This window comes from Condylostylus longicornis, unplaced genomic scaffold, assembly GCF_029603195.1.
Source record: "Condylostylus longicornis isolate FDR11 unplaced genomic scaffold, ASM2960319v2 ptg000004l, whole genome shotgun sequence".
NCBI classification, from domain to species: Eukaryota; Metazoa; Arthropoda; class Insecta; order Diptera; family Dolichopodidae; genus Condylostylus; species Condylostylus longicornis.
The window spans coordinates 7,124,950-7,150,713 of record NW_026577973.1 but is presented as its reverse complement, the minus strand read 5'-3'; the positions used below and the strand labels follow the sequence as shown (position 1 = coordinate 7,150,713).

The following is a 25,764-nucleotide window of genomic DNA, read 5'->3' as shown; positions in this document are numbered from 1 at the left end:
GTAAACAAATAAGTTTCCTGTTCAACCAGTTTTCATTCTTTTCGATTACAAAATGCATAATTATTGTATGTACATACGTTACTGCATAATATGTATATATTATATATGCACAGTAAGTATACATATTATATCATTTAAATACACATACCGAGAACACAATGTTACAGTTATTTTAATCGTATGACTATTACATATAGTCTTTATTTATTCGTATAATTAGAAAATTTTCCATATTTCTCCAAAATATAAAATTTTATTTATGAATTACTAAAAACTATTCAAATTCAATAGGTTTGTTCAAGTTATTACAAAATCATATTGTTGTCAAACTTCCCAGAGTGTTTTCGTGAAATTTTTTCACGTTCTCAGGACAGTAAAGTGTCCCAGTCAAGGATTTTTGATCAAAGACTCTAATTTTTAAGTTTAAACCGCAAAACGCAATTTTTTGCTTTTTGAAAGTTTTCATTTATAGGTAGGTATGTGCATAAATCTGAAGCGTCTGTCTAACATCCGAGAGAAAAAATATACATAGAAAAAAAAAAGTATATTGCAAACATAATGTTTTAATTGCAGTGTTAAGAATGAGCAAAAGGATGTTACTAATAAAATCGTAATAATATGTACTCTTCTTTACATCCATAAACATTTTTTGTTTTTGGAAAAAAGAGCGGTCGTATCTGTTTCTTACTTTAAAGGACAAGCTGAAATTGATTAGGTCAGATTTAGATAATAAAATTTATTGTTTGGTGTTTGTGCAATACACATATAATTTTTTATTTAAGCCTTTCATTTGTTACACCTTAAAATTTAACAATATTTTTTTTTGTTTTTATATTTATGCGTTTCATAAAGAAATTCTCTTTGTCCCGGTTTATTTCGGTGAAAATCTGACACCCCTAAATTATAACTAAATTACTATTGTTAAAGCTTACATTCATATACGAATAATGTATACAATAAAATTCTACAGTGCCTTTAATCAATTTGTTTGACTATTATGTATAATAATAAGTTATACGCAGATAGTTGTGCTCATAGATGTCCCCTAACTATACATAAAAATATAATAAGTAGTATGTGATCATAACATTAAATGCATGGCTATTGACTTTGATTCACTATGCTTTCATAATATAATTTATTGAGCTATGTAAGTATATTTTTACTATGAATACTTCTGGAAAGTTTTTGACTTAAGAATATGTAAATGGAATTTAAGTGAATCATACGTATACGCTCTCATACAAAAATCATAAAAAACGTATTCAAAAATATTCCATATATTCATTTGCATATAACATATATGTATATATATACTATTTGAGGTTTAAAAATTTCCATTCAACTCCATATTAAATTATGGTTAGTGAGTATTTTTGATTGAAAAAGAAAAACTAATTTGTTAAGTGGAAATTATGTACATTGGCATTATTGCAAAAGAAGCAAACCAAAACATTTCATTTTAAGAACACTTTGAAGTTAATATTATATTTTGTAAACAAGACCGCCAACGTTTAATGATATTAAATAGGTATTGGTATATGAAATTGTTATAAATACAATTGAAAATGTTTTATTGGATGTTAATAGTATAATATCCAACTGAAAGTTCCCAAATGAAATGTTTCAAAAAAAACTATGTTCTAAACTCTTAATCTGTACTAAATTCTCTTAAATTTCTTGCATTCAGAAAATGTGAAAATTTGACACCTAATTTCGAACAAAAATTTTAGCCATTTTCGATGCCCTAAACTTTCAAACGATATCTACCCAAAGATACCAATGATTATGACATCGGTCCTTTAATATAATAAATATATCGCACAGGCCAGTAACACGCCAAATTACCTTAATAGCTTATAAATCTTGAAGCTTGAATCTATAATAGCTATTAGTGGAAGGCCCTAATGCTTCCAAACGGAATAATGGTACATGTTAAATCACTTATTAATGCTTCACTCTATATGTATATGGATGATGATTATTATGTCCAATGATCCATCTTTATTTATTATTTATTCATTTTGTTTTCAGTTTTTTTACTCAACATCTACAATATAAACCCCATTTGAAATTTCTGAATTAAAAAAAATTTATACTTATATACAAACACAATTTCTTTAACCCAGAAAGCTCAGTCAAATTTAAAAGAGTATATTTTAAAATAATTTGAATGCGCCGTGTCTTTTGATGTGATAAAAAGTGGGAAAAAGTATTTCTATTAACACTTACAACTTAAAACTCAATTTGCTCTTAAAACTCGTTGCTCAAGCCTACAATAAGCAATATATGGTTGGAGACCAGTTATTTTATGAATCTATCTATTATTATCTCATTTTTATTCCAATACAATATTCTTAGTTATTTCGAATATAATTTTAATATTTGGCTTAGTGATGTTTGATTTTTAACAGTATACTCTGACAAAACTCACAACTAATCTGCATATGCTTGCGTTAAGCTGATTGACAGGGGCAACTTATTAGCTCTAAATCATTTTAATAAATTCTGTTTTCAAATTATTAAATCTATTGTTGTCAATTAATTTTATTTTCTTGTTAAAATTTATGCTACTACTTACAAAACCTGAGCCAGAAATGAGTTAATTAATTTTTTGTACATATTAAAGCTTTTCAATGAATTTTATTTTATTTATACAATAAGAAATTATCAAATAAGTTTTATTAGGTTATTAAACTTAAGAACTTGATATTTTGTATTTTAATAATACAAATTAAAATAAGGAAATGATTTTCGAAAAAAGAAATATTTACTACTTATGTTTTATTTACATATATGATTTCGAAATAAGCGTTTTGTCCATGGCACACGACATTTCGATATCAAAATTATTGAGGTGAATAATAAAAAATTGTAAAGATTTTTTTTTATAATTTTTTAATATATGGTCTTCTGATAGTCTGGTTAGACAATCGTAATGCATCTGAGAATATTTTTTTCGAGTTTTTAGTTAGAAAAATATTTTTGATTAGAAATTATTTTATTGTTTTGTTTACTTGTTGATACAAAGCAGTCATAACAGTAAATAATATTAAAATATGAATGTAGATGGAGTCTCTGTACACACTTGTTATATCCACTTTTATCTGCTTTCAACTACTTGTGCTTTTGTTTTGTTTTTATTGTTGTATTTAATTTTAACTTTTAGTTTTGACTGTAATTTAATTTTAAATAAGTAAATATGATTAAAAAATAAAAATAAAGCTTTTATTAATTGACCTGTTCAATGAAGATTAACAACAATATTACTATGCAAATACCTACATTCATAATAAAATTGTTGTCTATTTATGTATGTATGTAAAAAGATTTAATATTTACATATTATGTACATATATGCTTAGAATTTAATCGAAATGAAAACAATATGAAATGTTTTAAATGATTTTACTCCATTCAGAGAGCGACATTGTATTTATGTTTTAAATATTCACATAATGTTGATCACATCTCCAAGTTGTTGGTTTTCTTAATTTTAAGATTATTAAGATCTTAATATTAAGATTATTTTTAAAAAATTTTAGAAGCTCAGGTACATGTCTCTTTGAAATATACTTAAAAAATGGCGGTCAATCGAATTTTCTCCGCCTTAGGTATGTTTACTCTTGTAATTTCAAGAAATGAAATATTAATTTCGGCTTTATTTACTATACATTTACCTGATCATTGGTGCAGTGGTTATGGCACCGGCCCTTTAACCGAAGGGTCTCGGGTTCAAACCCTGGTCAGGTCACTATAAAAATTATATTCAATATTATATTATAACTTAATATGCAATACTAATATATATTATACAAGTAATTTTCAAATATTCATAATATTCGATACTAAAGACTAAGAAAAATAAACAGTAAATACTAACAAACTGAAATATTTAATATAAATAAAAAAAACTACGGTAGGCTAGTCACCTACCTAGCTAACTCTCTATGACTATAGAAACTAATGTATGATAGATATCATGCACTAGCCCTATACTCCTAGAAGGAAAAAAAAAATTTACTATACATATGTATTCCAATTTTCAAAGAAAAATTATATTCCCTCTGCACTTTAAATTACTTTTGGAAGCGTTTACATGTTAAAATTCTCGTAAAATCAATTTTTCTCAAAGAAAATTCATTAGTTCTGAACAAATTCAATTGCTGAAATAATCAAATAATTTAAAAATAAATTAAGTTACACATTTTTGATATTTACGTATGTACATTCGCAGGTGGCATTAGGGAAATTAATAATTTTGTTAACGAAAGAACTATAATTATATTTTCCAATTATATGAGTTCGTAATTTTATAAAATTATCATGTATTAAAAAAAAAAAAAAACTAGGTAATATTAAAACATGAAATTACTTCCTTGTTCAATTTCATAGAACAATTCTGACTTAATTAACTAGATTGCAAAATTTCACAAACATTTTCGTTGCTTTCATCCGTTTTATTTTTTTATAAACAATCCCAATCATAATGAATTATATACAATGTCCCTTATTTTGAATAATATAAATTTTAAAATGGCTCATAATTAGTTCATAATATATTGGAGCCTGATTGTGTATCGCGCTGTTCTATTCGCCAAGTGAGAAGAAAGTGAGTAACTATCATATATTTGTATTATCTAATTTTGGTCTAATAAAAATTATTTCGCGTTGCTTTTTTTTTCTAAAATTTATTCACTTTGTCTTTGCCAAGGTGAAACGAAACGTTCATTCGATAATTTGAGGAAAAATGTAAAAAACCAATTAAAATAATGTGAGAAAATGAAATATCCATTAGAAAAATGGGGACTTCTGATTTGAAAGTTAATAAATAATGAGATGAAAAAGTAGGATACAGGATTAGGCTGTTAATTAGCGCGAATACATTATGAAGAATTGGAAAAATTAATAAAACCAAGATTGTGTTGTCAATAATAAAGTTATGCTTTCACGCAATTTGCTAATATTCGGATTCGACTGTATAGTTAAAACATTAATTCTTATTGTGATGAGTTTTGCATATTAAAATATGTTATTTAAACCGATAGCATTAAAATAGCAGACGTATATTTTTAATATGTAAACAAAACACGTAAAAATGGTTTAAGCATGAATCATAAAATATCTTAATACGTCTAAATAAGCGTGTCTGTAAAGTTTTTGTTTAGAACGTGTTAAAATTTAAAAAAAAAGTAAAGATTTCTTAAGAAGTCCGTAAAAATTCATTATAATTAAATTTCTTTGTGATTTATTTTTTATTTGATAATATAAGAAAATTCCATTAGGAATTTTTGTAAGTTTTTGTTCTGCAATTAATAAAAAAAATTTTTATTAATTTTTTTTTTCAATTCGCATTGCTCGAACGTTTTCAAGTAAAATTATACTTAACTAGAATCAATATTATAATATAATCATTCACCATTATAATTTTTCAACTCCATTAATCTCATATAAAAATTATATAATATTTCTAATTTTCATTGCCATTTTCAATATTGCTAAATATTTAATCATATAAAAATACTAGAAATTGTTTGGAAACTGCCTTTGATTGATCTTTTCAATTAAGTAAACGTTTTGAACTTCTTTCGTTTTATATATTCAAAATTTGTATTAAATTGAAATTAATAACAATTAAGTAAAGTTACAGCGTTTCAAAACTATTTGAACATGTTAAAGCCATTTACATACGAAAAAATGCAATTGGTTGCGATTAATGACTTTTTTTTATTATAGTAGATAAATCTAATTTTGTTACTATAAAATTATTGATAACATTAATGTTATGTTCTAGATCTAATCATATCCTCTTTGCGTCTGCTTGTGTTTCAAAAACTTTTACAACTAAAATCGTAAAAAGGTTTTTTTTTTCGAAAATTTTTTGAGCATTTTATAATTGAAAAATAATTCTTCAACAATTATTCGATTTAATAATGAAGTGATGGAAACTTGATGTATGTATGTAAATCTAATGCCAATGAATATCATTTCGTTCTTTTGTGGATATACTTTTGATTTGAAAGAGAAATGTTTTTCAAATTAAAACTTTTTCAAATTAAATGCATCTGTTTCCTAATTAAAGTGAGAAATTTCCAATTTAATTAACCCATAAATTCACAATTAATTTTACATAAATTCACATAAATTTTATAATTTAAAACGACAAGTAAATCCTTACGTAGCCTAATCATTTTTAAAAAATAATAATAATTTAACAGTCTCATCGCTTATCTCGCTTTTTTGTTCACTTTCAAATCAGAATTTTCAATATTTTCTAACACTTTTCCAATAAGATTACCTTTTTTTTCAATTGGATTTTTGCTTTTTTTCCCAAATTATCTGAACGTTGCGCTTTCAAAAACAAAATAAATAAATTTTGTATGCATTTTAGAAAAAAACGAGATACGCAATACCAAATAATTCTTCTCATTCGTAAATTACTTTATACAAATTTATGATAATTACTCATTTTCTTCTCTTTTTCCGAGTAAAATAGCGAAATACACGATCAGGCCCTAAAACTCTTATAAGATTTGTCATTAATTGATCTTATTGATTTCAAAACTGAATTTAATTTATGCTTCAAATTGAAACTAAAATAAAATTCAATACTTACAAGTTGGAAATTCATAAATTCCAATTACCATTATTGGTAATACCAAAATAATATTAAGAGATAATTTGAAAATAGTTTGAATATTCATTATGTTTCAAATTTAACTTTTAATTTAAGTGAAATAATTTTTTTTAAAAAATTTATAATTTCTTTTTATTTATTCATAAATAATATTGAAGTTCTTTGTTTTGTAAATATTTTTAATTTAATTTCCTTATTCGAATTTATATGTCAACATTTAGATAAGAAATTTACATGATAACACATAAACACTTTAATTCAATTTTAAATTTATTTAATTTTTTAAATTTGCAAAAAATTTATTTTTATTAATCACTTCTATTCTGCTTCTTGTAAATTCTATGTTTAATTCACAACTTTATTATCACAATATGTGTGTGTAAGTATAAAAATGTAAATTATTTTTTTTTTCTCAAGTTTTTTTCCCGTTCCGAGATGCAATCCCAGATCGAATTAAAGAATGAAAACTGAATAAAATATAATTTTAAAGAAAAGTAAATATATTTACAAAAAACCAGAACAAAAAGGAGAAAAAGAGAATATTACAAGTATAAATAAAAAAACATCCCCATATATGTATGACCACTTGAAATCGTACAATATGTTATTCTCAACTCAAGTGTGTTGGCTATTATTAATTAGCGCGAGAAAATAAACACTAAATAAAACAGTTTAAAAAATTAAACTCTCCACACAACAATTGCATGGTATGTTTATACATTTAAACAGTACACTACAAACCAATGGTGAAGCACATATATGTGCTAAGTAACAAATTTTTCAAAATCCATTTTTTTTACACTAATATTAATTTCGAACGATGCTCGTTTTGTGGTATAGATTTCGATACCGTACGTATATTTGTTTGTGAGATCGATTTAGTTGATATATGTAGATGAACTGCAAGGTTTAAGTAGCAAAAAAAAGCTGAGTGCTTTCTTATAATATTTATATTACAAAAGCTGATATATTGATGAAATACGAATATGCTAAGTGCATCAGTTGGTATTAGCAATTTTTACACGATAAGCCATGTTATGGTAAGTACACAAACTCAAAGTTAAAAACTAATTTTAGTAGTTTTAATAAAAACAAAAATTAAATTTATAATGTTATTCTAATTAACTGGTAAATTTTCAAGCTTTCAAAACGCTTCTCTGTAAAATTTTGAATTTTCTACTTAGGGCTTTATTGTATTTCATCATTATTTTGATATATATTTTTATAAAATGCACATATGTATGTATATAAGAACAAATATATTGTTAATTATAACTTGCTACATAAGTTCTTTACTGTAAAATGTTTACTCATTTCTTACAAATTTGTAATTGAGAACTTTTTTATCAGTAAAACGCTGAGATTAAATGGTTGTATATTTACTCACTCAAGATTCTATTTAAGTATGAATGAAAATGATAACGTTATAACGTATATTACAAAATTTTTTACAGAATTCGTTTGTCCGTATGTATATTTAAAATTTTCAATCTTTAAAATACATATTTCTAATTATATTTGATTGGTTTTGCATTTCAATTCATAAATTATGGAAATTTTTTTTGTTTTATAAATTATGGAATAAAGGTTTTGTTTTATAAATTTAATTTTCAGTAGCCATGGCTTGTTTTAAGTTATTTATGAAAATTGATTCTTATACTTGAAATTTGCTTAATGCTGAACTCACGATATGCGATTCGAATCGAAACTATGTCTCAAAAATTTCAGATCGTTCAAAGTAATTAAATATTTATAAATAATTGCAAATTCATCTATTGTGATCATTGTTATTTTTTTAATATCACATACAACTTCATTTAACCATAATTTAAAAGGAACACCTAAGAAAATTTTGTGTTTTGTATATGTATTAAATATTTCAATGAAAAAAATATATTAGAACTTGTGAATTCCTATCTGTTTAAACACTAGACGCAAATTTTATAAGAGTACTCTTTAGCATATTACGTAAATATTTTATTTTTACTAAAGAAAATGTGAACAAGGCAAAAAAAGTATCACATTACATTACTTTTATTAGTTATAAATTTTATGATAATTATAATTGTTTTTATTTTAATATTATATATATATATATATATATATATATATATATACAGTAAATATTTATTAACTTTCATTTTATAAGTACATGCATTATATTATACGATATTTGTATTTATATCTTGACTATAATAATCAATTGTGTTTTCAATATTTCGTAAAACAAATATAATTTATTACGTTATATTATTAATATAAAAATGCAAAAAAAATGATGGGCATAATATTTGTATAGAATAGATAACTGCGTTAACTATGATTGCTAATATAATTATCGTTATGTAAATTAATTTTAAAATTAAGAAAAACATAATATTCTAAAATAAAAATTGATTCAGTTATCTTCAATGTGTTTCAATATTTTTCAACAATATAGAAAAATTAAATTTTTAATTTATGCACATCTAAGATGTATCTCTATACATAAAAATTAGTTAAACAAATAAAATGTATATTTTAAAAACTTAACACCAAATTTGAAAGAGTTTAAACCAAATCAATTTCATAAAAAAAAAATCATAAACGTTGTTCTTAGCCCGGTGTTACTTTATTTTTAAATTATAAACAAAAAAGTTCAAATTTTACATTTCTTTAATTCGAAATATTAGAAATATTGGAAAATGTAAATTCGAGAATTTTATTCATCTTATTAATTCTCTATTATTTTGAAATGTGAAATTCTCGAATTTACATTTTCTGGGTATGTAAACGAAAATCAAGCTACATAAGGCATGCGAACGTTACATAAGGCATTCAGTAACATGGGGCTGGGAACAAAATCAAGAGCAAATCAATGTAAAATGAAAGAAAAGTGTAAATTACAAAGTTACAAAAATTAGGCAAAATCACAAAGAATTTGAATTTTAAATGACAAAGATTGTATCTACATATGTACGCATGTAAGCATTATGTATACGTATAAGTATGTTGTATAAAGTTGATTTTAATTAAATAAAATATGTGTCTTTGAAATTATGAAAGAAAACAAATGCAATAACCGTAAATACTGAACAACTTGGTCTTTTCACATCTTAATTTATTGGAAAAAGTTTTAGAACTAATATTAATATGAAAATACAACTAATAAATATTTACATAGATATACATTAGTTCTTTTAAAAATTTAAAAAAAAAATCAAATCTCCAAATTTACTTCGGTATGTATGTACATACTTTTAGTGTCGCTGCACAATCACCAAGGAAAGCGGCAAATTTTTACTTCAAAACACCGCTTGCTTAAAATGGAAAAATTGAATTTAAAAGAGTACTGGTTGAAATGCACGGCAATTTCCATATAAAAAATGCAGGAGGCTCCATATAAAATGTATGTATCAATATAAAAATATAAATATGAAAAGCCACTTATCGCGAGCCGCTTTTATTGAGATGTAGCACTTAAATTTAAAAATTCCCATTAAGAATTTAGGAATAGATAAATTTTCAAATAGCATAAACTTGCTAAGTTTATAAATAGAACAGTTTTATTGATATGAAAAAGAATGCCTCTTTAACAAAAAATAACACTGCTATGAATAAAATTGACGGCGGAATAGCTGCGTTTCACACAATGTGAAGAAAACTGGTCAACATTCATAATAAAAAAAACAGAACGAAAAGCCTGCAAAAATATTAGGAGCGTAGAGTTTTTTCCGTTTCCGTATTCACATTTTCGCATACCAATGTAAATACCCCAACACTATAACAATATCGTTTATAATAATAACAATTGTTAAGGCCAATCATGAATTTGTTTTGGTAGTAATTGAAAAATTTCATTTTTAAATTAGGAATAAAATTTATACAGATTGAATTTTCTATTAAAAAAGGAAAATTTCGCAATTTTCTGCATTATCTAAATTTTAATTTTTATATTGAAATTTGTTTTTTTTATCATAATTTGTTATTGAAATATGCTTTTCGATTAAATACAAATAGATTAGCGTAATTAGAACTGTTGTTAGTGCTATTCCAATAAAGTTTTTACAACAGTTTGAAAATCGTTGATTGAAAGGATAAAGCTGGAATGATAATATTTTGTCAATTTGTGGCAACATTACACATCGATTCATAACAAAAAATTAATCGATATTTTATACACATTAAAGAAATGTCAAAATATTTTGAGTCTTAGCAATAGCATCGTAAATGACAGCAAATTGACATACCTTGTGCACATATAACTTTTTTTGCATTGTATTTAAACAAAACTTTAATTTAGTTCTCAGTGATTTGAGTAATTTTTTAAATTATCAAAAGTTAAAAAATTTTAAAAATATGCCTTCATTGGAAATAGAAGAAGAAATTTTAGAGGATACAGATGATAGTACAAAATCAATGTCAGGTCCTGTGGTTGGGATTATATATCCACCACCGGAGGTTAGAAGTATCCTTTTACAAAAATATTGCGAGGAATACATGCATGCATATTTTAATTTTTATTTTCGAAGCAAATATTTTATTTTCAGTTTTTTTTCAATGTTGATAATAATTTCTTTTTGGAGAGATTTCCTTTAACTCTTTCATAATATAGATATCGTTGACAAAACTGCAAGTTTTGTTGCTAGAAATGGACCAGAATTTGAAGCCCGTATCCGTCAAAATGAACTAGGGAATCCAAAATTTAATTTCCTTAATTCTGGTGATCCTTATCATGCATACTATCGTCATAAGGTTACTGAATTCAGAGAAGGAAAAAGTATATATACAATTTTGATTCTTGTGAACATTATTAATTTCTTTTTTTTGTTTGAGCAGTAGAGTCGCAAAGTTTAATACCCGGTTTAAAGCAATTGGCAGTATCATCTTCTGCACAGCAAAAACAACAAGAATTTTTGAAGCAAGTGGCAGAACAACAATTTGTACCAAGGGAACCTCCACCAGAATTCGAATTTGTTGCAGATCCTCCCTCAATTTCAGCTTTAGATTTGTAAGTTGGAAACTTGTTTTTTTTTTTTAAATTTAAGCTATTGAATTTTTAGGGATATTGTAAAATTAACAGCTCAATTTGTTGCGAGAAATGGTCGACAGTTTCTTACAAATCTTATGAATAGAGAACAACGCAATTATCAATTTGATTTTTTGCGACCTCAACATTCTCTTTTTCAATACTTTACTAGACTCTTAGAACAATATACAAAAATTTTGATTCCACCAAAAGATTTAATGCAAAAATTAAAGTCTGAAAGCCAAAATAATCGTGTAAGCATAAATTTAATTCTTGATCAAGTTAAATATCGCGCAAATTGGCAGCGACACCAGGAAGCTCAGAAGCGTCGTGAAGAGGAAACAATTGAAAAAGAAAGAGTAGCATATGCTCAGATCGATTGGCATAATTTTGTAGTTGTGGAGACAGTTGATTATCAGCCTTTTGAAACAGGTAATTTCCCTCCGCCTACAACACCAGAAGAAGTTGGTGCTAGAGTGTTAATGGAAGAACGAATGATGGAAGAGGACGGGGATATTGAAATGCAAATTGAATCCGATGAAGAAGAAGTTAGTTTGCCAAGTGGTAATATAAAACTTTCGCAAATGGAAAATAGACTCGGACAACCAAATCAACCGAGTGTAAATCAAATGCAAGTTAATGATAAACGACCCAACAAAATTGCTCCTTCTTCAGTTATTCATAACAAACGTGATAATATTCAAGTTCAAGATATGGATGAAGCATCGAGTGACGAAGAATCAGAAAATTTGGCAGAAAAACAACCATCCGTAACACCGGCACCTATGCTTCCTCCAACACACGATAAAGTAATTGTCAAAAAATACGATCCAAAACAAACTCAAAAAACTGTTAAGCCGGTTTCTACAGATGAATATTTAATTTCACCAATAACTGGTGAAAAAATACCTGCATCCAAAGTTGCTGAGCACATGCGAATTGGGCTTTTAGATCCAAGATGGGTTGAACAAAGAGATAAACATACCGTGGACAAAATCAATCAAGATAACGTTTTTGCAGCTGGTACCGCCATTGAAGCCAGTTTAAAACAATTGGCAGAAAGACGTACAGATATTTTTGGTGTCGGTGATGAAGAAACTGTAATCGGTAAAAAATTGGGCGAAGAGGAAACTAAAAAAGACGATCGAGTAACTTGGGATGGTCACACATCGAGTGTTGAAGCAGCTACAAGAGCTGCACGAGCAAATATCACGCTTGAAGATCAAATTCACCAAATACACAAAGTAAAAAAAATTTTATTGAACATTTCCTAAGAATTTTGTTACATAACTTTTTTTTTATATCATTTTTGTTATTTCATTCTGTTTGAATAGGTAAAAGGTTTGATACCTGATGAAGAAAAGGAAAAAATTGGTCCTAAACCTGCAACTACAACGAGCAAGCCACAGCAAAATATTCCACAACCTGTTGTTACCCAGAGTATGGCTCAACGACCATCAATTAACCAACAAATGCCACAACCCCCTCAACATCAAAATCAACAACCAAACATGTCTGGAGTTCGACCTCCTGTTCCAATGATGATGATGCCTATGAGAACTCCTATGATTCGTAAAATTTATTTCTAAATAAAAGAGAAAATTAAAGTCAAAATTTATTTTTTATTTAGCACCACCTTTTCCGGTTGGTTATTTGCCACCAATGCAACCCGGGGGACCCCCAATGCAGCCAGCGCCACAAGTAATTGACCAACAAATGATGATGCAGCAGCAAATGCCAATGATGGAGGATGAACCACCAAATAAAAAAATGAGATCGGAAGACAACTTAATTCCTGAACAACAATTTATTTCAATGCACAAAAGTCCAATCACAATTCAAGTTCAAGTTCCGCATGCTGATAAATCTGAATGGAAGCTTAATGGACAAACTATCGCCCTAAGTCTAAATTTAACAGATACAATTTCAACATTAAAATCCCGAATACAAGATGAAACTGGAATGCCACCAGCTAAGCAAAAAATTTCATATGAGGTGCTTCATATTTTATTTACTGAATTTTTAATATACAATTGCTACTGATACTAATTAATTTATAACTTTTAGGGAATGTTCTTCAAAGATAACAATACAACTGCATTTTACAATCTCTTAAACGGTGTCACTGTACATTTGCAAGTGAAAGAAAGAGGTGGCAGAAAAAAATAAATTAAACAACATATTTTTACTGTGTTTAAAAAAACCGTATTTTTATTGTATAAGATAATTTTTGATTTATATTCAAGTCTTAAATTACATTCGAGATATTAAAAAATGTGCAACTTCTTTTACTTATTGTTGCTCTTTGATATTAAAAACTTTAAAACAATTAACATAGATTGAAAATCACATTAGATTAAATAACTTAACCTCTAAATTTTGTGTGCATTATGAATATGTACTTTGAATGACCTTAAATAATATTAAAATTTTTCTATTTACAACAAATATTCCAATTATTAACTAAATATAGCCTTGATGGGTTAAGTGTTAGCTTTTACTGGTGATGAAAAATCATTTGATCGACAATTTCTGCTAAAACAGTGGTTTTAGAGTAGCATTAAAAATATTGTTTTCTAAAAAATATTTGTCATAGATTAAACATTTTTGAACTTTTTATGAAACCAATTTGAATCTTTCTTATTTGGTTCAAGATAATTTTATATCAACCTCATATTCTTCAAAATGCATCATTTAAGTTGATAGGATATTAAAAAAATTTACAGTTTTCAAAACAAAATAAATTTTGAGATTCCATTTTGTAAACCTCAATACTTTTGGATAGCATCTCATCATTTAGAGAATATGATAATTATTTGAAGCTACATACATGTTTCAAAGATAAAGGAATGATCAAAGAAAATTTAATAAATACATGCGTTTCAATTAGAAAACAAAAAATATTTTGCACTTATGTCATAAGTTATTTAATTCGTATGTCACAATGAATCGGTCCTTTTACTTTTTAATACATTTACCATTTCTCGGTATCTACTTAACATAGGATTATAAATCTGTGAACTATTTTCGCCTGGTGTACAAACACGATGTGATGGGTTAGAAAAATGTTGTAGTATGTACTTTTGGTATGAAATTATTTCGCCATTTTCCATGTCACTCTTATCTCCATTTTGAACAGCATTTTGTTTTGAGCTACCATTCATGAAAGATGTACCACAGCCATTTAAAATATAACCATTTGACTTTGCCTTTAAATTATTCAAATACAAACAGTATTTGGCTCTATAGGCTGCTCCAAGAAGAGCGGCTTCACTAGTTTTTTTTGTGTAAACAGGAGCATTAAATACGTCTGACATAACTTGAAGAATTGATTTGTTGACTGAAGCTCCACCAGTAGCTAAAATTTTAGTATCTTCACCTAAAAAATGATAATAAGTTTTATTACATCAAACGTTAACAACTATGTTTTACCAAAATGGAATCCCATGTCTTGTGCAACCGATTTTCGGTGAAGCATTTGACCTTCAATCAGAGCACGAACTTCAGTTTGTGCCGAATTGAAATTTTTTAGTCCCACTTTTCCTTCTGTAGACTCACTGTTATGATTTTCATTCCATTTTAGAGTTCCAATAACTTTTGGAATTATTTCAAGTGTCTGAAAATGTAGAGCCATGTTTCCTCTATTTCCTCGTTGAGAATTATTAAGTAATTCACTAAAATTGTCCCAGTTATTATTAGCCTCTACACGTTTGATAATATCACGAACGAGAGATCCATTTCTAAAACTTTAAAAAAGACAAAATTCAGATTATAACAATGAATAATTCGAAATAAAAATCTTTTACCATAAAAGCCCCATAAATGCATTATCATCTGTTGGATGGCAAAGTACGTGCCCTTGCTTTAAATGTGGATTTTGTGATAGTGTCATCATAACTGTATCGCTTGTGCCTAAAGAAATTGCTAGCCAGTTTTCACTAACTAACATTCCAGTAAACGCTGAAGGATTGTCTCCAGTAAAAGCCGATATTTTGCAATTTGTTTTAAAACCGTAACGTTGAACAAAAAATGGGCATATATTACCAATAACGGAGCACGTACTAACTGGTTGATGCAACAAACGTTTTTCTAAATCAGGAGCACACGCTTTTAAACATATATCTGACCAATTTTTCTTTTGAATATCGAATAGATTCATTCCGGAAGCATCAGCGTAGTCAATAGGTGCAATGTCACCAATAAATATTGATGCTAAGAAACTACTCACTAGAGAAATAGCAAAAGTATGCTCATACACCTTCGGTGCAGTTTGAAAAATTTTCCTTATTTGAGGACCAGTAAAACGTTGATAACATTTTGATCCAGTAATTGCAACCATATTTGCAGTACCTCCAACTGCTTTTTCCATTTCTGCACATTGTTTCTCTGTTGAACCATCCATCCAGATTGGGGTTTTATTCAATGTAAATGCTTTTTCGCTCAATTGAAAATGTAAAAATTTGTCAGCATCAAGTGATTTTAATGATTTTATACCATCTTCTGACCAATAAACAGAACCGTGTTGCTACAAATAAATAAATATTTTCATATGTTAATAAAATAGATAAATTCATTTTTAATTAAAATTAATTACTTGAGCAGAGCCTCCAATAGCTGAGACTGTACTCAAATTAGCTCCTTGTACAACCAATCTATCCAAAACCATATCAAGCGCTTTAACCCACATAACAGGCTGAACAAAATACCTTTAAAACATGTTTTAATAAAATTGCTTTGTATTTTATTACAATTTTTAATTTACTCATTTTCGTTGGATCCAGTATTGACACCGCCCGCTGTTTGAAATTCTGGTAAATCTATATCAAATTTTAATTCTGCATGTACCAGTACTTCCAAATTTGAATTCAACAAAACAGCTTTCAACTAAAAAACAAAAAAAAATTAAAATTAAGATATTTTCAAAACTAGAAGTTTATTACACAAAAATTTAATTTAATTGCGCAATTTGCCCAAGTGTAATAAACAGAAATTACTTTTTAAACTAAAATCTTAACAAATTGTTATAATAAATAATTATCTATCTAACGCATATTAAAAATTTTTCATTTTTAAAGGAAACTTTAAACCTATATTAAATTCGCATTAAATAGAATTATGTAATTTTATGGAATAATATAAAAAATTATTAGAAAAGTGGATTACATATTTGCTTACGTCTTAAGTTATTTTATACAATCATTTCTATTATATCAATGTTTATACATATTTATTTTGATTATTTGCCGACCCAATGTACTTTAAAATTAAACAAACAAAACGATGAAAGCAGAGCTTTTAAGAAAGAAATTAAAATCTCTAAAAAAAAAGACGAGCTCACGCGATGTGATAACTTTACGTTACATAAAAAACAAGGGTCAATAAGGTTTTTTTTATTTAATGATTATCTATCGTATCTGATTAAACAAAATCAAATTGTAATTTGAAAATTTTAAATGTGTAGTGTAGGAAGATATGCTATATTTTAGTAGTGTTCTAGGAAGATGTTTAAATAAACATAAAGCGTACTAAAGGATTAAAGTTCTTGTAAACAATTTTTAAAAAATAAATTGTGTAGAAATTCTAGAAAAATTTTATGAATAATTATGACTTTTTTGGAATATTCGTTAGTAATCTAGCTATAAATTTTTTGGAGATGTTCCAAATTTTCTCTATCTTGTCTAAAATGATTTTGGGAAAGTGTAAAAACAAACATATTCGCATATACAGGAAAATCCCTTTTTACAGTTTTCGAAACCACCTCTTTCCGATTAAATTGATGAACAAACTTTTAATTTCTAAAATTAGGAACTGATTCAAATTTTTTTCAAAATGATACTAAGCTATAGGAAAATGATGCAATGATGTTATTTGCACGCTTTCATTATTTCCGTTTTTAATTAAGTATTTCATAGCTAGATACATAGATATTAGATATGTATACCTGTTTAGTAAAATATTTTTTTTTACGTATCTAGGTACGTAAAATATCTACGTCTTGCGTGTATTGACCTTATTATGTACATATATTCCAAAAATATACCCATGTACCTAAATACAAACATGCATATACTAATATTTTTCTATGTATTTATCTATTTATTAATAAGTTATAATATGACCCTCTTTCAATATCATAAAATGTTGAAATCTTTGAACACGCTTTAACTTCTAATAATAATACACAACAGAAAAAATTTGTAATACAGCTAAAATTAGACCTTGACCGTCTAAAAAATTTAATTTGCTTAAAAGTTCAATATTTTATTTGAGCCAGTTTTTAATTATATCTTAATTTACAATTGTAGATTTTAAGTTAATTACAACTTGTACTTACTTTCTGAGTGGATAAATCGAATCCCAAATATGTATCACTTGGACTTGGCGTCATGTTGGCTGTGTTTTGTTTTATAAAAATTATTACGTTGTACTGTTTTAACTATTTTATATAAACTATAAGAATATTTTTTAAATTTCTATTTAAGTTTGATACTAGCTTGAACTAAGCTTGAAAATTAACTAAATATTTTTTTCTTTAACAAATCCATTTTATTTGATTGATGATAGAAAGGAGCTTGACGCTGTTTATCAGAAGAGGAACTTTTAAAAATAATATTAAAAAAAAATCACTTCATAATCAGAAATTAAATACAACAGCTGATTTTGAACAACTTCGGATCGCTAAAATTTTTTCATGTTTTTGTTTTTGCTTTCTTACCTTTTCATACAAAAAAAAATCTCAAGGTCAATCATTTTTATAGTAGCAGAATTTGACATATGAAAGTGAAATTTTGGCGACATCTATGATCAAATATTAAAAACTGAAAAAAATTAGCATTAAAGTTATTACAGCATAATTAGAGTGTTACCGATATATACAAAAATAATTCCATGTTCTAGATTTATAGAAATATTTTTGTTTATATTATTTAACCGATTGATTTCACTTAAATGAAATATCCGTCTTGAAAGCAAATACATACATACTTAAATATAACAGAATAAGAAAAAAATCTTAAATTAACCAATGTTGCAGATTTTAAAGAATTAAATTAATTTAACTGGAAAGTGGAAAGAGTTAAGTAAACTTTTTGGAAATTATAAAGGTAATAAGCATATCGATTATTTTTTTATTGTCTCTAATTAAAAAAGACAAATATATTAAAGAAAACCTGTAAAAAGCAAAAAAAAATATGAAAATGTTAAAGCTGAAAAATTTAGAAAAACCTGTTTCGGGAATAGCTTTTGTCTTTGCAAGATAACTTTAATTGGGTTCTGATATTTCTATTTTCACGATAATTTTACGTTATTTTAATAATATATATATTTATTATTGCGAAAATGAACGGGTTCACTATCGTTAAATTTAGATTTTTTTTGAGTATTAAAAGAGCAGAACTTAAGTTACTTCTATTATATTTACAATTATATTTTACATAATGTTCAATATTACCATAATTTACATTTTTTAATTGGATTCATAGTTGTGTTCAGTGGACATTCATATGCATTTGAAAATTCTTCAAAGTTTTGAAGTGTTCCAATTATTCTAAATTTTCCAGGGGGATGAGTGTCTGTTTCTAAACGATTTTCAATTGCTTCTGGCCTTATGTGTTCACACCATGATTGAGCAAATGCAACAAAGAATAATTGTAGTGGCGATAAATCTAAATTAGGAACAGCTTCCGCTTTAATTTCTTCTTCTGTTGCTGTTTTTAACCATTCTTTATAAACTTTGAAAGATAAACGAATACCTCCATTATCCGCTATATTTTCCTCTTTTGTTATTTCTCCATTCAATGTTTTGTTATAAATTTTAAATTGACTATATTGATCAATGAAACATTGAGCGCGATCCTTGAATTGTTCATAAGATTTATTTGTCCACCAATCATTCATGTTACCATCTTGATCGAATCCGCGACCAACAGTATCAAATCCATGGGTTAATTCATGTCCAATGAAAACACCTATAGCACCATAATTTAAACTTTTTGGAAAATCACCATGATAAACTGGTGGTTGAAGAATTGCTGCAGGCATTATAATTCTATTTTTAGCTTGTTCAAAAAATGCATTGATTATAGTTGGTCTGATAGGCCATTCGTTTTTATCGACTTTTTTTTCCAATTTATTTCGTTCTTTAATATTTTCATATTTTCTTAAATTTAAAACATTCTCAAAATATTTATCTTTCGCAAAATTTATGCCATTATAATAGTCATTTAATTCAGTTTTATTTAAAATGAACTCTGGATAACCAACAGCTAATAAAGTTTTATTGACTTTTTCCTCTGCTAACAGTTTTGTTTCGTCATCAATCCAATCCGATAAATTTAAATTTGAACGAAACACTTTTGAAATTTCTTCAGTCATTTTAGAAACATCATCCTTACAATTTTCATTAAAATATTTTTTTACATATAAAGAACTAACAGCCATACCGATAGCTTCGTTAACTTCACCAGCACACAAATATGTTCTTTCTTTAGTGGTTTTCTCAGAACCCATTAATATTTTTGTAAATTTCACTTTCGGAGCCTTAAATCTTTCATCTAAAATTGGAGAAATAAAAGTAAAAAAGAAAATATTGAATATGACTAAAATAAGAATTATAATTAACAATTAATTATTAATATGAAATCAGATACAAAAACTTGCATAGTTTAAAAATAAATAAATACAACATTTTATAATTAGTGCGGGACCAGCAATTTTTTTTATAGTACAATTCACAATAGAGCTTAATTTTAAGATTAGATTTATAAGACATTTATATGACTTATTGGTAAATTGTAATGGTGTACTTTCAGATTGTTATATTTCTGAAAGTTACGAGTATATGTTGTGAAAGAATCTTGTTAGGTTTTATAAAAATTTCATTGAATAAAGATATCCTAAAATCTAAATATTTACATACATACTATGTACATATGTATGTGATTACTTACATGTAATCGTTTTTGACTTGTTTATTCCAATTGCAATATATTTTAATAAAGATTCTTGATACGCAAAATGGTGTGCACTATGCCTTGACGAGGAAACGTTTAACAAAAAGATGTTTTATTAACAGGTAATGAATTATTAAAGTGCAAATTTGAGTAATTATTTGTTCATGAACTTTTTCCATAGAAATTACCTATCGAAATATTATGTATTAAAAAACATTGTTTTTGGGAAGAAGTATAGCAGAAATTTGTTATAGCGTACACTCAAATCAGCAAAAATGAACGTCATTACCGATTTTTATTATAACCGGTATACGAATTAAAAATGTTGCTATTTACTTTTCAATTTCTATCATTGTTTTATTTACTCTTCAATTCAAATCCAAAATGAAAATTAAATTAAAATGGCACTTAATTCTTTGATAAAAAAAAATTTTGTCATAGACTACCTACCTACATAATAAAATAAATGTCACTCAAGCCGAGGTATTCGTTATAATCAATTTTATTTCCATATAAACGGAATTGTCGCTGAAGTAAGAACATTCGCTATAAGCAGTTTTTCGTTAAAACCGATTTCGTTATAAAGAATTTTTTTTCCATACATATGTTTATGAACAAAACTTTGTTACCGTTTTTGTGCGCTAACCGATTTTTACTGTATTATATTCTACTGATAAATATTTTAGAATAAAACGCATAATATAATGTATGAGTATTGAAAAGATATATTTTTTAGTTTTGTATGAAAATTTTTGAAATGCCCTGTAAATCATGTGTGTTCACATATTGCAGTATATAAGTATATACAACATATTACTTCCCAGTAATGTTATGAACTTTTTATATTTAATCAATATAATTCCAAAGATAGATTAAAAACTTTATGGAAGAATGCAATTCGTAGTACGATAACATAATCATTCTTAAATATTATAAATACATACATATAATTCGTTATGGGTATATTTACTAAAATTAACGTTTCACATTTTTGGAATAATGCATTAACAAAAACTTTAAAACTATAAATATATACAATATATTTATAAATTCACACTCATTTGTATAACCACATAATTCTCTTTAAAGTAATTTAATATCATTAATTACGTAAATTAATCTAAAATTTCACAAAATTTTTTGTGCAAAAATTTTATCGAAATTTGTGTTATTCTTATAATCACATGTATATATTATGAATGTGTGTGTTTATGCTTGTGCATTTGAAAGATACTGACTTTTGAATATTTTATTGTCTCAATAGATAAAAAGTATATAGCAAAGCAAAATAAAAAAAAGTGTTATGGTGTTAATATTATATTTTAAAATTAAGTACCGGAAGTACGTTAATTAACACCTTGAATTTTAGACTCGGTTTAATAAAGTTGTGCTATTATTACTAATGCGATTTAAAAAAGAAAAACAATTAAAATAAAGCACGTGCTTTTCAGTTCACAAACATGAACACATAAATACGAAAATAAAAGTTAAAAGGGAATTACAAAAACATAAACAATTCGGTTTATTAATCATCTAGTCATAAACAATGATGGTACCATAAAATACGAAAATTGTAGCATTTATTCTGTTTTTTTTTCTCATGTGTTGTTGTTGTTGTTGTATATAGATTACAAATTATTGTTATCCTAAATTATGATGAAAGTAATAAAAAAATTTTACAAATTTTAATGAAGCAAAAATTTAAAAGAACAACAAGACATTAGCAAATCATTATTGATAGACATGTAATATCAATACTGTAATTACATCAATAATTCAATTTTGAAAATTTCAAATTGTTTCAGCTGAGTGTTCCCACGGACAAAACTGTAATTTGGAATTACAATATTAGGCTATGATATACATATACTATATAGTATAGATATTGAGTTTTTAACATTATAATATAGTTGACAAACATCTTATGTTAAGCTAATATAGGGAATATCATAATATCGATGTCAATTATCGCTTGTCAGTGCTATCATGTTTGGCGATAGAATATTCAATTTGAGCAGCTGAAAAACAAACAATGTGAGCACAATAACTGAAAAAAATTATTGTTCTTGCTACATAACAAAATTTAATAAGTTGTAACACTATGTTTTGAAAGTATGTGTGTATGTATAATTAATAATTTAATTGCTTCAATATTTGAGAAATAATCCCGTGCAACATTTTGAGGTTTACGATGGTAAATTAAGGTTTTTTTTTTTAAATCTATTGCTAAATTTACTGGATTTTCAGATTTATTTAAATAATTAGGTAATTTTATAGAAAAAATATGTCAGTAAATTTTTCTAATAAAAAATTTATTAAAATAGTAACAGTACAACTTAAATAATGTTTGTTAGATTTAAAATGTTAAAGTTAAACAGTAAATATATTTTGCTCCTCCAAAAGAAGATGTGAGTGAATAAAAGTGTCAACTACAATTTTTTATTCTAAATGAGTTATATTGTATAAAAATCATATAGGTTGCAAAATTAAGGTCTCTATCTTTCAAATACAAAAATCCATTTTTCAAAAACCATTTCTTTTAAAAGATAGTTTGTCTCTAAAAGCTGCGGCACGCTTTTGAATTATGTTGTTACGAAAGTTGGAAAATGTTAGTTTTTAATATCATTCTGGAAAATTTAATATGCCTTCAAAACCTTTATATTATTTAGGAAAGTGTGATGTGCAGAAAAAATTTCTTGGGCGTTCAAATGAAGGTACTCTACATATGTATATAGCCAAAATTACCCCTATATAATTCTTTCTATAGTTTATAATTTCTTTCTATAGGGCAAAATTACGTCTATATAAATTTTTTTTATAGTCTATAATACCACAAACATTTTATTCATATTTTCCAAAAAATTGCTTTTTACCTCATTTTTTCCACAATGAAAAAAATGTTATTTGCAATATCTGGGAAGAAAAATCATAGAAGTCAGAGAAAAATTTTATATCTAAACGAATTTTCAAATCTTTAAAGCTAATTTATTCGAACCTTAAAAACTTGCAGGTAATACCTTTATAGATTCGTTTAGTATAATATGGATGTACACTTATCATTGAATAAAAACAATCTCATATTGTATATAGGAGAAAATGAGCATGAAATTTTCAAATATCTCCTTCTGAATTTGTAAAGCTCCATTTAGATTTTGTTTTAAACTTTACTTTATATGAGAAAATTAAAAATTGTATATGACTATTCAGACTATTTTAAATGTTTAAAAAAAACTCTAAAAACAAGTAGAAGCTAATGTGTGATTTTGTTGATTTTGTATCCTATCTCTGTATTTTAATTGTTTCACATTTGAATAATATTATATAATATATCACATTACTTCTATTCAAATAATTTTTACAAAACTTTTTAATACGCTACACTCGGTTTTTCTCACCACAAAACAGTTTAAAATTGTTAATTGGGATATTTATATAAACAAATACTTGCCCGTTATTCCAACAAAAACACTAACTGCAAAAAATTTATGGGCATTTTTGTATTTCTAAAATTCAATTATTATTTTATCACTTTATAATTATTTACGTAAATTAAAACATAAACATTAAGTAAAATATAAATAATAATATTATTAGGATTACTGAAAATAAAATTTAATTAAATCTTACCAAGATATTTTAACATTTGCTGAATTGTACGCCAATTGATATAATTTGCTATGATTCTCTTATCTGTATTAATTAAGAGGTCAAATATTTCATCTGTTTTTGGAGCTCCAAATATAACTATTTTATAATCATCATTGAATTCTTTATTAAATATTTTTATTAAATATTCTGTCCAATTAAATTTTGAATATTTTTCTTTTAAAATACCAACTGTTGTTGGATTATATAACTGTTGTACTTCATAATTATTTGTTCTTACATCTGTTAATTTTGCTAATTTCATTTCTAAATCTATTATTTCATCAATAACATTTTGTGTTTCATTTTCTGGTGTATTTAAAATTTCAAATACGTCTTTAATAAATTCACGATAACCTTCTAAATGTGCTTTATTATAACTTTCTAAATAATCGGCATGACTACGTAAACCTAATTCTGGATGTAACATATAAATAACAGATTTTTCAATATTTTTAAGATCATATTCAATTTCTGTTGAAAAGAAACTATGCATTTGATGAATTGATTGCCAAGCTAATACTTCTTCTAAATTAAAATTTTCTTCAGACCATTCATCACCATCCAATAATGGAAAACCACCAATTTCTTTAATTACCTCAAGCATTGGTTCAAATTTTCTTTCATTTATTAAATCAATATTTGAACATGAGGCAAAAAATAAATTCACTTGTTGTTCCATATCGAAATTTTTTGTATCATTTTCCATAATCTCGTCTGTGCTGCTATTTTGATTATTAATTATAGAATTCATAGTTTTATTCTGATTATAAGTTAAAATTTCATGTAATGATTTTTGTAATTCCTCATTTAATATTGCAAATATATCATATGAAGGTAATTCTAATGGAATTTCATGATATTTTTCCCAATTACCACATGCATACTGATAAAAATCTTCGCATGGATCAGCACTTTTATCCATATATTTTGATATTAATTCATATTGATTGATTGATTTCTCTTGTAAGTGTTTCAAAAATATTTCCTTTTGAAGATATTCAATTAATTCATCGTTATTTAAAATTGATTCTTTCAAATTAAATTCATTTTTAAATGTGTTATTGTTATTTTGTATAACAAGTTTTTCGAATGGTGATCCGTAACATTTGTAAACATAAATTAAAATAATTATTTGAATTAAAATATAATTTAATTTAAACATTATATGCAAAAAACAAAAAAAAATATTAATTAGTTTTTTTTATGTTCTTATTAGTTCACTAACTTTTTTAAGACTGGCATAAAATAAATCGATGAATGAATCTCAAAATAGTTTAAAAAAGCTTTTTAAAACAAAAAATTCTGTTTTGCTTTTGTATATATACAAACTTATGTTTTAAAATACTAGACTAGTAATAAAATTATGTTAAAAAAAATCATTATTATCAATTTTCTTATCAAATTGCTGTTTTTCTGTTTTATTAGAATGTTTTTAAAATTATATAACTACAATAATTGTTATATAAATATAATTGTAACACAATTAAAACATAACGTTACATACACATGCAGATGTGAAA

The 25,764-nt window shown here is 25.8% G+C and overlaps 4 protein-coding genes across 4 annotated transcripts in view; 1 reads left to right on the top strand and 3 right to left on the bottom strand.

Annotated features, from left to right (window-relative positions):
• Positions 1-7,089, bottom strand: part of LOC129612737 (peroxidase) — a 75,675-nt gene extending 68,586 nt beyond the window's left edge. The window contains exon 1 of the mRNA XM_055526498.1: positions 6,617-7,089. Coding sequence (XP_055382473.1) covers positions 6,617-6,704 — 88 coding nt within the window. The 5' untranslated portion in view covers positions 6,705-7,089. The remainder of the gene's footprint in view (positions 1-6,616) is intronic.
• A 3,769-nt stretch (positions 7,090-10,858) lies between these two features.
• On the top strand, positions 10,859-13,940 carry LOC129614421 (splicing factor 3A subunit 1). The gene is made up of 7 exons (XM_055529014.1): positions 10,859-11,084; positions 11,232-11,396; positions 11,456-11,627; positions 11,680-12,889; positions 12,980-13,217; positions 13,276-13,640; positions 13,713-13,940. Exons 1-7 carry the CDS (start codon positions 10,976-10,978, stop codon positions 13,812-13,814), a joined length of 2,361 nt encoding a protein of 786 aa, XP_055384989.1. The 5' UTR covers positions 10,859-10,975; the 3' UTR covers positions 13,815-13,940.
• A 585-nt stretch (positions 13,941-14,525) lies between these two features.
• Positions 14,526-18,315, bottom strand: LOC129614428 (xylulose kinase). Its single transcript, XM_055529023.1, has 6 exons — positions 17,980-18,315; positions 16,408-16,529; positions 16,240-16,351; positions 15,452-16,170; positions 15,078-15,391; positions 14,526-15,024 (listed from the first exon to the last, which is right to left on the bottom strand). The coding sequence occupies exons 1-6, from the start codon at positions 18,031-18,033 to the stop codon at positions 14,585-14,587; spliced, it is 1,761 nt and encodes a 586-aa protein (XP_055384998.1). The 5' UTR covers positions 18,034-18,315; the 3' UTR covers positions 14,526-14,584.
• Positions 18,316-19,089: 774 nt separating this feature from the next.
• On the bottom strand, positions 19,090-25,346 carry LOC129612726 (neprilysin-4-like; the record flags this gene model as incomplete). Its single annotated transcript, XM_055526486.1, has 2 exons — positions 19,090-20,197; positions 24,224-25,346. Coding segments are annotated over 2 exons (2,229 nt in total), but the record flags the coding sequence as incomplete, so codon positions are not given.
• Positions 25,347-25,764: the final 418 nt, after the last annotated feature.